Source organism: Camellia sinensis, chromosome 15 (assembly GCF_055761805.1).
Source record: "Camellia sinensis isolate YWXY chromosome 15, ASM5576180v1, whole genome shotgun sequence".
Lineage (NCBI taxonomy): Eukaryota > Viridiplantae > Streptophyta > Magnoliopsida > Ericales > Theaceae > Camellia > Camellia sinensis.
Genome location: NC_138975.1, coordinates 10,886,011 through 10,900,984, shown reverse-complemented (window position 1 = coordinate 10,900,984; position 14,974 = coordinate 10,886,011). Strand labels below are relative to the sequence as shown.

At 34.2% G+C, this 14,974-nt stretch overlaps 2 protein-coding genes across 5 annotated transcripts in view; both read right to left on the bottom strand.

The window, feature by feature from the left end:
• Positions 1-958: 958 nt before the first annotated feature.
• On the bottom strand, positions 959-6,511 carry LOC114275286 (peroxisomal (S)-2-hydroxyacid oxidase GLO4). 4 transcript variants are annotated; one of them, XM_028217294.2, is made up of 12 exons: positions 6,307-6,511; positions 4,908-5,055; positions 4,683-4,807; positions 4,539-4,585; positions 4,390-4,467; positions 4,169-4,293; positions 3,930-3,987; positions 3,700-3,762; positions 2,885-2,954; positions 2,422-2,522; positions 1,489-1,593; positions 959-1,312 (listed from the first exon to the last, which is right to left on the bottom strand). In XM_028217294.2, exons 2-12 carry the CDS (start codon positions 5,048-5,050, stop codon positions 1,133-1,135), a joined length of 1,095 nt encoding a protein of 364 aa, XP_028073095.2. In that variant the 5' UTR covers positions 5,051-5,055; positions 6,307-6,511; the 3' UTR covers positions 959-1,132. The 4 variants fall into 4 exon arrangements, with proteins under 4 accessions (XP_028073095.2, XP_082765841.1, XP_028073094.2 ...); XM_082909715.1 differs by having other exon boundaries at positions 4,908-5,083; positions 6,307-6,401; XM_028217293.2 differs by having other exon boundaries at positions 6,217-6,376.
• LOC114320058 (peroxisomal (S)-2-hydroxyacid oxidase GLO4) overlaps positions 1,152-14,974 on the bottom strand; it is a 64,489-nt gene continuing 50,666 nt past the window's right edge. The window contains exon 13 of the transcript XR_014357029.1: positions 1,152-1,330. The gene's annotated coding sequence lies outside the window, so the exon portion shown is untranslated. The remainder of the gene's footprint in view (positions 1,331-14,974) is intronic.

The window sequence follows — 14,974 nt, the reverse complement described above, 5'->3', positions numbered from 1 at the left end:
CATATCTTAAATCTCTCTCACTCTCATTTTAACATTAATATTTCATTAGAAATTAAAAAATAATATTTCAAACTGCGATTAGCGGTTAAAGCAGTGCGAATTAATGCGAATCGGTGTTGTTTTAACGGATTGGGCAGTATTGTGATTGACTCTATGGAAAGACAGCAGGGCACTTAAGAGGGAGTCAAGATCCTCTCCTTGCGCTCCCTCCTTGCAGGGCCTTTGAGTCCACTTTTAGGTCCAATTTTGATAATCCGAACCGTTCATATTTTAAGATTTATTCAGTATATTATACCTGTAAAAAATCAAGTTGATCGGATTTCAGAAAGCATGTGTTCGGAAAAATGAAACTAAAAACTATTTTTTTATGTTGTGTTTGGTTGGGAGATTTGGGGAGGGATTTGGAAAGAGAAATGGAAAAGGTAGGTGAAATGTGAATAAATCATGTCTATATTTCACATAGTTTCACACACCTTTTCTCTTTCTCTTTCCAAATCTTTTCCCAAATCCCCCAACCAAACACAGCATTAAAGAATTTAATAAACAATTTTCCGAACACATGTTTTCTGATATCCGATCAACTTGATTTTTTACAGGTATGATATACTGAATAAATCTTAAAACATGAACGGTTCGAATTATCAAAATTAGGCTTAAAAGTAGGCCCGAAGACCCTGCAAGGAGGGATGCAAGGGGAGGACCCAATTCCTTAAGAGGGCAGTTATTGTGCGGATCCCACTCAGTTGTGAAAGACTCTCTGCATAATGAGGGACCCACTCTCTTATAAAATGTTCCATTCCATGCATAGCTTATGGGCCTCTCTTGTGAAAGGTTTGGGTATTCTGTGCAAGTGCTTCTGTCAAGCTATACATACATTCATGATTTTCTCACCAACTCAAAATTTCTCTCCCAAGAGCCTCTTGTCTGATAACTAGTTGGGAAGAGAGAAAATTCCATATGCACAGCATTACATGTTTGGTTCTTGTAATATATAAAACTTGACAATACAATCCCCAAGCTAAAATGTATTTAAAGTGCCAATCATCACAGAACTAGGGGTCTTAGTTATCAGTATGAGCATATCTAAGATAAATAACATCAACAACGACAACAACTTAGAACTTTATCTAAACTAAAGCCTACAGTTGAATCTGTCGTACTCTGTCCTCACATGACTTCTGGTGATATCCTTCACGGTAGGGCAGCCGGATAGGGCCATGGTGAGCTCCAACTCATCCTTCAGCATTTCAATGACTGATCGCACCCCATATTCACCCTTTGCTGCTAATCCATAGAGGACTGGCCTTCCAATCTTCAGCAGTATAAATGAAATCACAAAATTAGGAATCGGAAAAGCAGTTTGGCCTCATCGGAGTTTGCATTGAAATCCTTCCGAACAAGTTGATGCACAAAAAACATTGCATGCCATTCCACTAAAACACACTACAAAAAGGCACAGAATTTCAAAAGTACATGGCCAGAGTTTACCATAACAGCTTGTGCACCAAGAGCTAATGCCTTGAAAATATCTGTACCACGCCTCACTCCTCCATCAATGAGAACAGGAATTTTTCCTCCAACAGCACGAACCACCTGCAACCCACAATATAATGCTTGCTTCAAAAAAACAGAAAGAAAAGAAGTGTGCCTAACAGAAATAAATTGGCAAGACCATGCAGCAATATTGCTTGTTTTCAAATTCTCATAGGTTCCAGCCTCCAGGAAAAGGAAAATGCTCAAGACCTGTACCCCTAAACTTACCCCCAATGACGTGCACTGTTGCAGTAAGAACTACTACATGTTTAATGAAATATAATCTATTGAAATGCATTCCCACTTTCTTTGAATTTTCTAATATTCAAATTCAACATGTAAAAGCACATAAAGTATTTTCTCTATAAGTTCAGTTGTCCATGATATGCTATGGCCCACTTTCCAGATCTTCTGCAGCCAGACTCCTACTTTTCAAGATTTTAATTCATTATATTTGATGCTCGTATCATAAGAAGAACACCAAGGGAAAATATATGGAAAAAAGAAGAAGTTAAAAGTGCTTTGGAAGAAAAGTATACTATGTTCCAAGACATGACTAGTTAGGGTATTAGTATTTTCCGGTTACCACAGTGTGCACACACGATATGCACTTGAGAACCCACAAATATCTTATGTTATCAAGTGTTATAGATGCTTCACAACATTACCAATAATTAAAGGGAAAGCAAAATAGTCAAATTAGGAAAATATACGAGGGGAGAAGGATTCTAAACACAATATAGATCCAACATAAATTATATGCAAATCCGCCATGTCCCACATGATATTGTTACTATAAAATCATAGAAGGGCATATATTTGAATTCAATTTGTTAGCATATCTGCATAGGACAACATCAAGTATGAAGAGAAGAGATTGAAAGATACCTCTTCCAGAACAGTGATAGTGGCTGGAGAATAATCCAGCTGGCGAGCTCCGTGGTTAGAGACAACAATCCCAGCAACCCCTATTTCCATAGCTTTTATTGCTGCCAAGAGTAGCATACCAGATCATCAGAAATTTTTGTTTCTCACAAATAAACATGAGTAGAAAACAAGAAATATTCAAGACCTATGAAACAAGAAAATTATAAATGGGTTTGCTAAAGCTCATATTATCCAAAAATATAGGGGTCCTATATAGCTATTCCTTCTAGAAATAAACATAAAAACAAGAAATTTTTCAAATTTAATGGTTTTTTGTTTTGTGGCCCTTACATTGATTTTGAAAAAAAAAAAAAAAAAAAACCTTTGATTGATTTTTCAGCTCCTGTGAAGAGGTTCTCTCATTTATAAAGTCAAAAAGAAAAATTAGAGAGATACAAACATCTAAACATAGTCATGAGCTTACCATCCTCAGCTGTCAGGACCCCTTTGACTAGAATTGGCAAACTAGTGACAGACCTTAACCAGTCTATGTCCTGCAAAGTTTTGAATAAGATTTAACATAAAGGAAATCAATTTATGACCTTGATGACTTCTGTATTTACCATCCAAAAAATCAATTATTTTAAGTATGCAACCACACCAACAGAAATATTTTTGGCGGTGGCTTTCAGCTCCATCAACTGTGTGACCTTGTGAGAGACCTCAAATGACTAAAACACAGGCACCTTTATGCCGATTTGGTCCATATAGTTCCAAATGACTAAAACACAGACAGATTATTGTAGTAGCCCCTATAATTCCAATTGATAACTGTAGACTATTTTTAATAAAAATGGGACCAAATTGACACAACGGGCAAACTACATGGACCACCTGTGTAATAAATTTTTGTTCATTTTTCCATTTTGCCTATGAAGAATGGGCACATGAAGAGCATGTGGGCTATCTTCTGTCAAAAAATCTTGACCATCATTACCAACTGGACCAATTAGATGCAAAATGGAAAATTAAAAGGTAAAATTGTTGCAATTGAAACTACAAAGATTAAATTGTCACAAGGCGTAAACCATAGGGACTAGTATCGTAATTTGTCCCTAAAACATATAACTACTACAATAATATTCATATATATATATAGCAGTACAATTAAAACAGCTTTTCAAATGATGTTTCTAAGCAAAGGAAATGTTTGGCTCAAGAGTAACACCTTCAACAAAAGTTAACTGTGAAGTCAAATTATCAGTTAACACACACAGACTATTGGTCTATGGTTTATACCTTCCAACACAGAGAAGGATCAAGCGTCTCTGCTGCAAAAGCTGCAAGCTTTGAGCCGTTATCCTGCAAAATAGGTAATCTATGTTAGAGTTGTAAATCTTGTATCAGACTGGTTACAGTTAGTATTACAGAAATATGCAACCATGTATCATACAACACACACAAAAAACAAACTAATACACTGTCTGCAAGCATGTTTAAATGCATATATTAGGAAACAAATAACTCACCGAAACTGCTTCAGTTGACAAGAGACCTTCTAAGTTCTTCGGCTGAGGCGCAATCATTCTGAACAAGTGATTGTGTTTGGATCATTAACGTGATGCATGGGGAAAAGTTCATTTAATTATAGATAATAAATATCAGTGAATTTCCAAATATTGGAGGGAGAAAATTGTTCATTAATGTGAAGGACATTGAAGGTATTAGTAGCGGAAATTATATGAAAGAGAAGGAAATGAAATTTCACTTGTTTTTAATGTCTGCTTCCCTTCGACCAAGCCTAGGGGTATCAACAGTAAGCATAATAGCCTTGAACCCATTTCTTTCGGCTCTTTGCACTAACACAGCTGTTACATCCCTTCTTTTATATACCTATGAACAGAGGATTACCAAACTGTGAATCCTAAAGAACGATAAAGATTCCTATGAAGAAACTTAAGTTTACTAGAGCTGAAGAGAGTAGAATACATATGTTTGAAAAAAGCGAATGGCATTGCAACTGGAAGCAACCTCCTCCACGGTGCAGTCAGCTGAAAAGGACATTGCCTGTAATGAGGGACAGCTCAGCAATCAACAATGAAAAGTAAAAAGGAATTAGAGTATGAGAGTATCAATACCATGATGGTGTTACATGCAGCAGCTGCTCTGGCTGTTGCAACCTCTCCTGATGAAAAATATTTTTAAAAAAATTAAAAAATTCAAAGCTGAAATCATAAGTACACATAAATTTCACTCAAAAGCTCTTCTAAATGAAATTAGACCTTCAGGATGAGCCAACTTATGCAATCCAGTTGGAGCGATCATGATTGGTGCCGAAGTTGGGTAACCCAATATAGTGGTTGACATATCTATTCTGCTCACATCTACAAGAACTCTTGGCCGAAAACTGAGAAAATCCCCAAAAAAATAAAATAAAATAAATAAAAATTGGCGTAAGGTGGTGTCCCTGTTCGCTAATAAGAATAAGAGGTGTAACAACACTTAACGTGATTCTACGGAACGCTTCCATGTTCTCTCTTAGCGTGTGTTGGTCCTCAGCTCCCCCATTGTAGAAGTCAAAGTACATCTTCGGAAGAGCTCGCCTTGCCAGTTCCTGGAACTCATTCACATTGACCGGTTCTGATGCCATTTTTCCTGAAAACACAGCCCCCATTAGCTGACTCTAACATTCCAGTAATAAGTAACCCAGTCCATAGTACAATTATTTAAAAATCAATTAATTAAATACTATACTTGAGAGTGTTAATGGAGCGAGAGTCAATATGGTTACCAAAATTTGCAAATCCTTCCCATCATTTCCAAATTTTCCATCCATTTGTAGGTTTAGTATAATTACTTGAGACTTTATTTGGATCATGAATTTAGGTAGGAATTTGGAAAGAGAGAAGGAAAATGTATGTGAAAGGTTGGTAAAATATAACTATATTTCATTCACATTATCACTCGTATTTTCCTTTTTCCTTTTCAAATCCATAATCCAAATACATATTTCATCCACATTTCACACACTCTTTTCTTTCTCTTTCCAAATCCCTACCCCTATCATGATCCAAACAAAGCCTAAGTATATCAAGTCCTTAGAATGAATTGATTACTATAGGGAGCTGCTATTTCCACCCCACTTTGCTCTAAATACACTCCCTTCTTTGTCTTTTATTATACATAATTACATTAATACACTTTCACACAAAATAAACTCCCTGAAAAAATCAAAATTTCAAGGGTATTAATGTATTTGGAGCGAATAAGAGAGTGTATTTAGAACAAAATGAAGGGAGAATAGCGGCTCCCATACTATATTGGACCATTAAATACTCACAAGATTTCAACATGTTATTTCGATGCAATGTGTAAATAATTGTTCAATTAAAAAAATAAAAAGAATTACACAAACCGGTACCTGGCAATTCAAACAATCTCACAAAAATATATATAAAAGGAAAAAAAATTTAAAAAAAATCTACAACTATAAAAGCATGAATCTGTTTAACGTCTCCATTTATGGGAAAGAGATTAGTACCAAACTAAAAGGGCTTCAAATTGAAAATGAAAAGGTAATAATTAAAATAGAAAAAATTGACCCAATACAATAGAATTGAACTACACGCTTATAATCATATAAAAACAGCAGATCGTTTGATGATTAGATGAGTATATTAACTAAGTTAATCTTGGTACTAATCTGCAAACAATTTCAATGGAAAATCTTCACTGGTTTGACTAAATTCTAAGTAAATAATTGCTATGTCTACACAAATAAATACATGATTTTGTGGGGGGAATTGAAATTAGTACCTGAACGTGTTGATTGAATAGAACTGATCGTGACTGAAATCAGAGTAAAAACACTGCAAAAACAGAGAGAGAGAGAGAGAGAGAGCTCACCAGAAAGCAGAGGTGGAGTGGAGGTAGTTCTCAGTACTGGCCTATACAAAATACTACCTAATCCATTAAAATTGTATCGATTAATATTAATCCGTCTGCTAATTAAGATGAATTTAAATCGCGATTTAAAATTTATGTTTAAAATTGCCACGCTCTACGTTTTTTAACCTTTAATAAAATATCAAAATAAAAATAAATACGAAAGATTTAAATTTGTTATAAATTAATATAATATATATATATATATATATATATAAATTATTACATAAAATTAATTAATATTATATATTTATATGTAAATTATGTAAATACTTAATAATTATTTAAAATTATTCTTTAATCAACTAATAAATTAATGGGATTTTTTTTAGAGTCCCTGATATTAAGATTTTATAGCATAAAAGACACTAAATGTTTTTATAATGTCTAAGGTCCCTCAATTTGATCCACAGAAATTTCATCCAGAGAATTTCTCTAGACTTCCCAGAGAAATTTCTCTCCAGAATTTCTCTGGATCTCTGAGAGAATTTCTCTCTAAAGAACAAATTTCTCTGAGTTTGTTTTATTGAAATTTCACTGAGTTGTCTCAGTAAATTTCACTGAGTGTACCAAACAAACAAAACAAACAAACAAACAGTATAAATACATACATATGACTTCATCAATTTTACTCAATTAAAGGCAGAGAAAATTAAACAAATTTCTCTGAGTTTGTTTTTTTGAAATTTCACTGAGTTGTCTCAATAAATTTCACTGGGTTTGATCCTCTTCCTCAAAACCTCATTGCCCCATTTCAATCATCAGCTTTGCCGCAGTCCCACTATAATCCTCCACATTCAGCGCCAACGTGGTCCAGTACACAGCACACTGCTCCTTCATCAGCTCATTCTTCTCCGACTCCAAATCCTCCAGTACAATCTCCTTCACAACCGTTACATCCAACACCCCCAATTTCTTCCCCTTCTTCGACACCTTCTGTACCGAAAAGCTACTATAATGCTCCAAAACTTCATCAAACTCTTTCAACAAACCTTCTTGTCCCTTGGACGCAATCGTCAGCCCGTAATTCAACAAATTATCCGGATCAATCACCGATCCCTTCTTTCCAATGGCTTGCCGTTACGAAATGGAGGTGAACGTGACGTCGACGAAGGATCTGAAGAATGTGAACTGGCGTTACGGGCGACTGAAACCATACGCCGTGGTGTGGGTTGAGCCCAACAACAAATGCTCTACCAGGGTCAACGACAATGGCGACATCTATCCCTACTAGGATCAGAAACTCATCATCCCTTTCAGCTCTCCTATCCAGGACTCCACCTTCCACCTCGACTTGGTCCACGCCAATGCCAAAGACAACACTAAGCCTTTCATCGGCTCTGCCCGCCTCCCCCTCCGCGACGTCGGCTTCAACGAGCGTGCCACCCGCAACCTGGATTTGAAGTGCCCCTCCAACCGCCCCCATGGCACGGTCCAACTCAAGATCTGCCTCCGCGAAGGAGACAGAGTTTAGACAGACAAAAAAAAAATAAGGATTGACTTGAGAGAGTTAATTTTCTCTGTGATATATTGGTGTGGAAGTTGAGGGACCTTAGATATCATAATATAATATTGTGGATCTCTTCTATTACTAAAATTGGGAGAGAGACCTTAGACCAATTTTCTCTAAATTAAAATGATATGATTTAATTATTTATTAAATCTTTATTCACAATTTAATTATAATTTTTACTTCAAACCGTATCGAATCATACCATGCATGAAACTGTCGTTTGCAGATTGATTGGCTTTGGTTGCATTGTATTATTAGCAACAGCATGGTCCCACGGAAAATATATGAGAACCTTTCTTGAATATGAATGAGAAATTGCTCTTTTAAAAAGATGGTTGAAAATTAATTTTTAGTTTTTAATTTATTTTAAGTCATATTATTTTTTTATTTTTTTACATGTTTTTTAAAAAAGAGTTAAAAATGTCAAAAAATCAATTTTTAATCAATTTCTCAAAACAATCCAAAATATTGTGATGTCACTGATAAGAAAAAAAAATTTGTTTAATAATTGATTTAAAATACTTATTATCAATTCACACACGTTGGGTGATTTGAAAAGTTAGTTAAAAGCAAGCTTTTTAGTTTTTTTTATTCTTTTTTGTGAATAAAAAATGTGAGAAATGATGTGACTTAAAATAAATTAAAGAATAAAAATTAGTTTTTTTACTAACTTTACAAAATACCACGCCATTATAAATATTTCATAATTAATGGGTTTGTATCTCATTAAATTTTACCACTTTTTGGTGAGAAGACATTTTTTATTATTTCTCGTTAAATTTATAAATCAAACATGAGGAAGAAATATTTTTATCCTCATTTCCCACGAATTACTTCATCCAAATATTTTACCAAAATTCTTTATGTGCCTTCTCATGCAATGATGTAACAAGATGGGTTCTATAATATTTTAAAAGGTATTGTTAGCGTGTGTTCTTAAGAAATTTTTTTAATATACACACTTTTAAAAAATGTGTATCATATGTATGCTTAGTTATATTATTTTCTTCTTTAGTTGTGATCAATATTTTTTTTTGTAATTATGACATTATTTTAGTTATAACTCATGAGATCTTTGGTTATATCTCATATTGTGTTTAGTTATAACAAATTTTTTTTTTTTATTAGTTGTGACTCAAAAAGTATGAAATTATGCTATTTTCATATGATACACGTGTACCATAATGTTTTCCGTTCTTAAGATACATGTTAAATAGGTGTCACGAACCAAACCCGCCTCTATAGGTTTAGTGTCGTAACCGGCTAGTAATTCGTGATTACCGAAAGCATGTTTAACAATCCCGACAATAATACAATATAACGGAATTGGCGGAAGCAAATCAATGATAATCTACATTGTCCAATGAGCTGTGAAGACCTGAATGGAAATAACTTTTATGTACATAACCATATTCATAGCCATTTATACCAAAATAACAATACTAGGTATCATGAAAAACATTTCATGAAAATAATCATGAAAGCTTTGTGACCTTTGGATTACACTTATAATAAAAGCACCATACACTAATCAAGATAATCTAAGGATCATAAATCTTTCATGATCATTTTCATGAAATTTTTTTCATGATCCCTAACTTTTCTCATACCCAAAATACATGTACAAGATAGCATACAAGTTAGGGACCTAATCCCCTCATTGAAACTGTACAATCAAAAGTCTTAGGCGTTTATTACTCTTAGCAAAAGGGTAGATAGTATCACCCAAAAAGCCTTGGCTCGTGTAGGTTCGGAACCTCGATATGAGGCACAATGACTAGCTTGACAAAACATGAGCTTAGGTCGGTGCCTCTAGCTTTGGTCTGGTGCTTGGCTACCTACATATATATATATAATAAACTGTGAGCTATAGCTCAGTGAATAACACATGTGTAAAGAGGTTAAGAATGATATCCTTTACAGCCTTTGAAACAATCGATTAGCATAAGAACACTTCAATCATTATCATTTGTCAATCAATCGTTCAATTCAATCGATTCAATCAATCATATTCTTATAGGTCATACGTGGTACATCCAATAGCAACAATACCCTAGGTCTTAAAGACCAAACAATCAATTGATGGCTATCATACAATAACAATAGTTCCCAAATTTGGAACTGACAGAGATCTCTGTAACGATAACAATATCTATAGCAATAACAATCGCAATACGCTATGGATGTCACAATACAGTTCCAAATAGAAACATCATTCAATCGATAAAAAGTATCATTTCAGAAAGCAATATGATTTATCAATCTGAAAATAAGTATGATTAAACATATCTTTACAACATTGTTACTCACAGATAACAGGGCTGTAAGCAGGCTATTCAGCTTCCTTGAGGTGCGAAACCTATACAGTCACAGAACGAACGCATACTAAATTACACACCCGGAATTGATAACTTAGTCCTTTCTACATGTTTTGGTGTGGTTCTACTTCATTACCCCCATTATGATGTCTTAATCATGGCCTAAGAATGCCTAGGATGGAGAGAGGATGCAAAAGTGTGCTTGAAAATATTTTTTAAAACTTGCTGAAAACAGGAGTCTCACTAGAGCGTAGTTTTCTTCGCTCGAGCGGACATACCGAATGTGAGTGGTCGTTCGAGCACACACTCTTTCGCTTGAGCGGTCTACAAAAAGTGAAAAGTTCTGGTTGCGTGCAATCTATGCTCGATAGTTGCTTGACGATCGCTCGAGCGTGCTTCCAAACTCGAGCGTGCTTCCAAGCATGCAAGCTTCTGAGAGCATGCAATTTACGCTCGAGCCAACCTTTTGTCGCTCGAGCGGGAGTGTAAAAATGAAGGTGGTCGCTCGAGCGTGGAAACAAAATTCTGGGTTTTCCAGATTTGCTCCCAAAGTTCAAAACATGCATTCAACATTCCAAAACTCATCTTTTTGGGCCAAAATTCTGGAAAACACTTAGAAACTCACAACACATCATGATTTTAAGACCATTTCATAAAATCAAAGCCCAAAAGGATGTCAATTGTACACAAATTCAACTTAAACTTTATGAATGTTTCAAGAATATAACATGCGTGAATTCTTTTGAACTCCACCACTTCAAAACATGATCAAACTTGGCAAATTGTAGAAGACATTATGATTTCCTACAATTAAGCTCAATCTATGACATGCATAAGAGAATTCTTAGCAAACATGCTCCAAATGTAATGAAATGAACATGCATGCATGGATTAATCTTCCTTCCTACCTCTTAAGCTTAATTCTTACATCTCATAGTTCAATTCACTTGAATTCATAGATGAATCAACTTAAATTCAAGACTAGGGACTTGACTTCTTACCTTGGATGTTCAATTTGGACCTCAGGTGATAAATTCTTGAGCTAGATGATCAAATCTCCAAAATTTCTTTTTTTCTCCTAGCAATTCCTCTTGCTTGAGTTCAATACTCAAGTCTAGGGCCCCAAATCTTCCTACTCTCTCCCTCTCTCATGTTTGATCATCAAGTTAGGGAGAAAAGAGGCATAAAGTTGAATTAGTGGGGTTAATAAAGTGACTCACTAAGTGGTAAGTAACAAAGTCAATCAAACCACATTAAATTAATCTAATTTAATCGTTCCGAACCAATTTTTAATTAAACCCACCATAAAATTTCACGAATCCTAATTAGCATATAAATCAAGTCAATTTCTGAATCGGTTGCCGATAAGGCTTTCAATTCGCAAATTGAAATCAAAACATGAACAGATCTTTCTACATCAAACAGATAAAAATCCATTTGAAGCAACACACTCATGTAATTAATTTAGGATTTCGTCTTAATCATGAATTAGCGTTAATCATGAGTTGGGGTTGTCACAATAGGTTTAAAATATCAAAAATGCTAGAGACCCTAAAAATTCTACCAAATATCTCACATGGGTGTGGAATCTATATGGGACCCACATTGTATAGATCTCACATCCATGTGAGACATTTGGTAAATCTTTTGATAGAATTTTTAAAATCTTTAACATTACTCTTAAAATATTATAGTACATTCTTTTTGCATTTGTTTTGATATAAAATGTACCTAACTTTTGAAGTTCTTACCGTGTTAGAAGAGAATGTGTTAACAAAATTATTTTTTTAATATGATAAGTCTCACATGTACATAACGTTAATTACAACATTAATTAGGTGAATATATAGTGGTAAAAACATATCTCTATTATTTATCACCGTGTTTGTTTTACCATTTTCTTTTATTTTTCCATATTTATTTATATTTATACTTTTAACATATGTGCTACATATACAAAAATAAATTACAAAAATAGTTCATTGGGTGTTACTCGAGTAATTCTTCATACTATTTATCAATTGACATATCTCATGTTACCTTAGAAACACCACATAAATTTACTACTGAAGTACTCCGCATATTTACTTTAGGAGCACTTAATAGTTCTTGAGGTCAGGACTAAAATGCCACATATAGACATTTGATAGCCACAAAAAGCCAACTTCAACATTGAATGTAAGATCAAAATCAGCAAAATTCAAACTTGCTTTTGGATAAATTCCAAGGGATTCAAACGTATGGAGGACTAAGGTGCCACCAACTTCAACATTGAATGTAAGATCAAAATCAGCAAAATTCAAACTTGCTTTTGGATAAATTCCAAGAGATTCAAACGTATGGAGGATAGGGGTAGTCGCGGTTCGGTTTTGGACGGTTTGTGATTTAGTTTAGATCTGTCCGTATGTATATGGTTTGAGAAAAATTTAACCCGTAATTACCTGCAGTGCGGATTGCGGTTTGTGTAGATAGGGTTCACAAATGCACGGGTGGTTTGCAGATTGGATTTTTAAAAAAATATATATATTTTGGAGCCTATTTTTATTTTTTATTTTGTAAATATTTATTTTGGACCATTTTTCCCCCATTTTCTGAAATGGTCCAACATTAATAATTAATGAATTAAAACTTATAAAATTAAAAACACAACAAAATCAATTCCTAACACAAACAAATCATTCAAAATCCTAAACTTTTAAATTAAATCATAAACTAACACAAGCTTTCAAAATCCTAAACAAGATCAACAATTTCATTCACTAACTACTATCCAACAATACAATTAAAATAAAATTATTCAAAATCCTAATCTTACCTAAAAGTAATTCTTCATTAACTTTTACATTCATCCAAAATGCAATAATAAAATAACAACGGTCCAGGTTTTAAAAAAAATAAAATAAAATAAAATTCTAAGACCCGCACCCGCACCTGCGATCATGTCATATTCCAAACTGCATCCGCTCGCATTGTGTCTGCGAAACAACCCATTTATATGCGGATCGGTTCAGGTTGGGCGGATTGTGTGGTTCAGATAACCCTTTGCCCTGCCCTAATGGAGGAGGACTGCAAAAAACTATACTTAAATGTAGGGATGTAAAAAAAAATAGAAAAAATTGATCAAACCAATTGAACTTGACCGAAATAGCCATATTTGGTCTGTTTTTTTAATAAGAGTCAGTCTATACGATTTTTTAATTTGATTTTTTCGATTTTCTGTTCGGTATTGAATTAAGCACCTTATGCACCAAACTAAACTGAAACCGACTGCTTCAACATATATTATATTTATAATACATATAAAATTTAACAATATAATGATATTAATAAATATAATAAATTAATCTCAATGAATTAACATTATCATTCCTATAACCTAAGTTATGATACCCTTATTATTAACTCTAACTCACTATTCTTGAAATCTTAGTATTAATTATTATTATTTTTGTTTGTGTTTTTGTTAATCTAGAAATTGTAAAGTATTTATTAAATTGATGGATTTAATAAATGGCTTAAATTTGAAAGATTATAAATCGATTAAACCACAAACCGAATAGCTTCCATTGGTGCAGTTTGATGGGAGAAGAGGTCTGTGTTGGTATTCAAAATAATAAAACCGACATTATCGATTGAGTGGAAATTTTTTTCTAAATACCGACCGTACCGAACCGATTATATTCCTACTTGAATGTAAGATCAAATCCCTACTCAAAATGCAACTAAAACCTTCCAAGTAATACTCAATTTCAACATTGAATGTAGACCAAAATCAGCAATATTCAAACTTGCTTTTGGGTAAATTCCAAGAGATTCAAACGTATGGAGGACTTGCAAAAAACTACACTTCCAAATAGTTCCAACAAAACAAAATCAGCAAGATAGCTGAAACCCATTTTGAACCTGCAAATTTTTAGTCCAAAAGTTTTTGCTAGTAATACCGTAGATCAGATGGCCACCTTTCATCCGTTCTTTCGCCATACTTCTGATTCCCTCTATATTCATGCAGGTACTTGCATCGATCTCCATAATGACACCTTCCTTGAGCATAGAATCGGCAAAGTTGCCTTTGGAATGGACCCTTGGTCGGACTGAAATTCATGTTTCCTTTATGGGCATGCCTTGAAGAATTAGGATTCACACTTCGTTCAGGACCTTGCCTTTGAATTGGATTCCTCAAAGGATAAGAAATCATGCTTCGCTCATGATTGTGACTTCGGAGTGGACTCATTGAACCAGGACAGGATCCAAATGGATATGGATCTTTGGATTGTATTGAACAGTTCATGACTGTCAAAGGCCTTCTTAAAGGATTATTGCCATTTGTGTATTGCTCATGACTCTGCCTTTGGAATTGACAATGTGAAGGAATTGATTTCATGATTGGTTCATGATTCTGACTTCGTAATAGACTCCTTGAAGGCATACTTGTCAAATGTTGCCACTGCTGAATCCTTTGTGATGGCACATTTACAATTGGGACTCAAGTGTTGGCGTTCTTCATTTCCTTCATTTACAATTGGTTCGGGTTGTATTTGCATAAGAGAAGAAGACAATGGTGTCGTAGCTTTGTAAAATGACTACTGTTTTTAGCCTAATATTTCTGTATAGAGACGTTGAGATGACCAAGGTTGAGAATGGAATTGCAATCATGTCATCAGAGAACTATGCAAAACAAAGAATGATGTTGTGTTTTGCTGTGAAATAAAAGAAATGACAGAATATTCAAATTCCATCTTCCACTCACAGCTGCTAGCTTTGGAAATGGAAAGGCATGAGAAAGTAGAAAAAGAAAAGG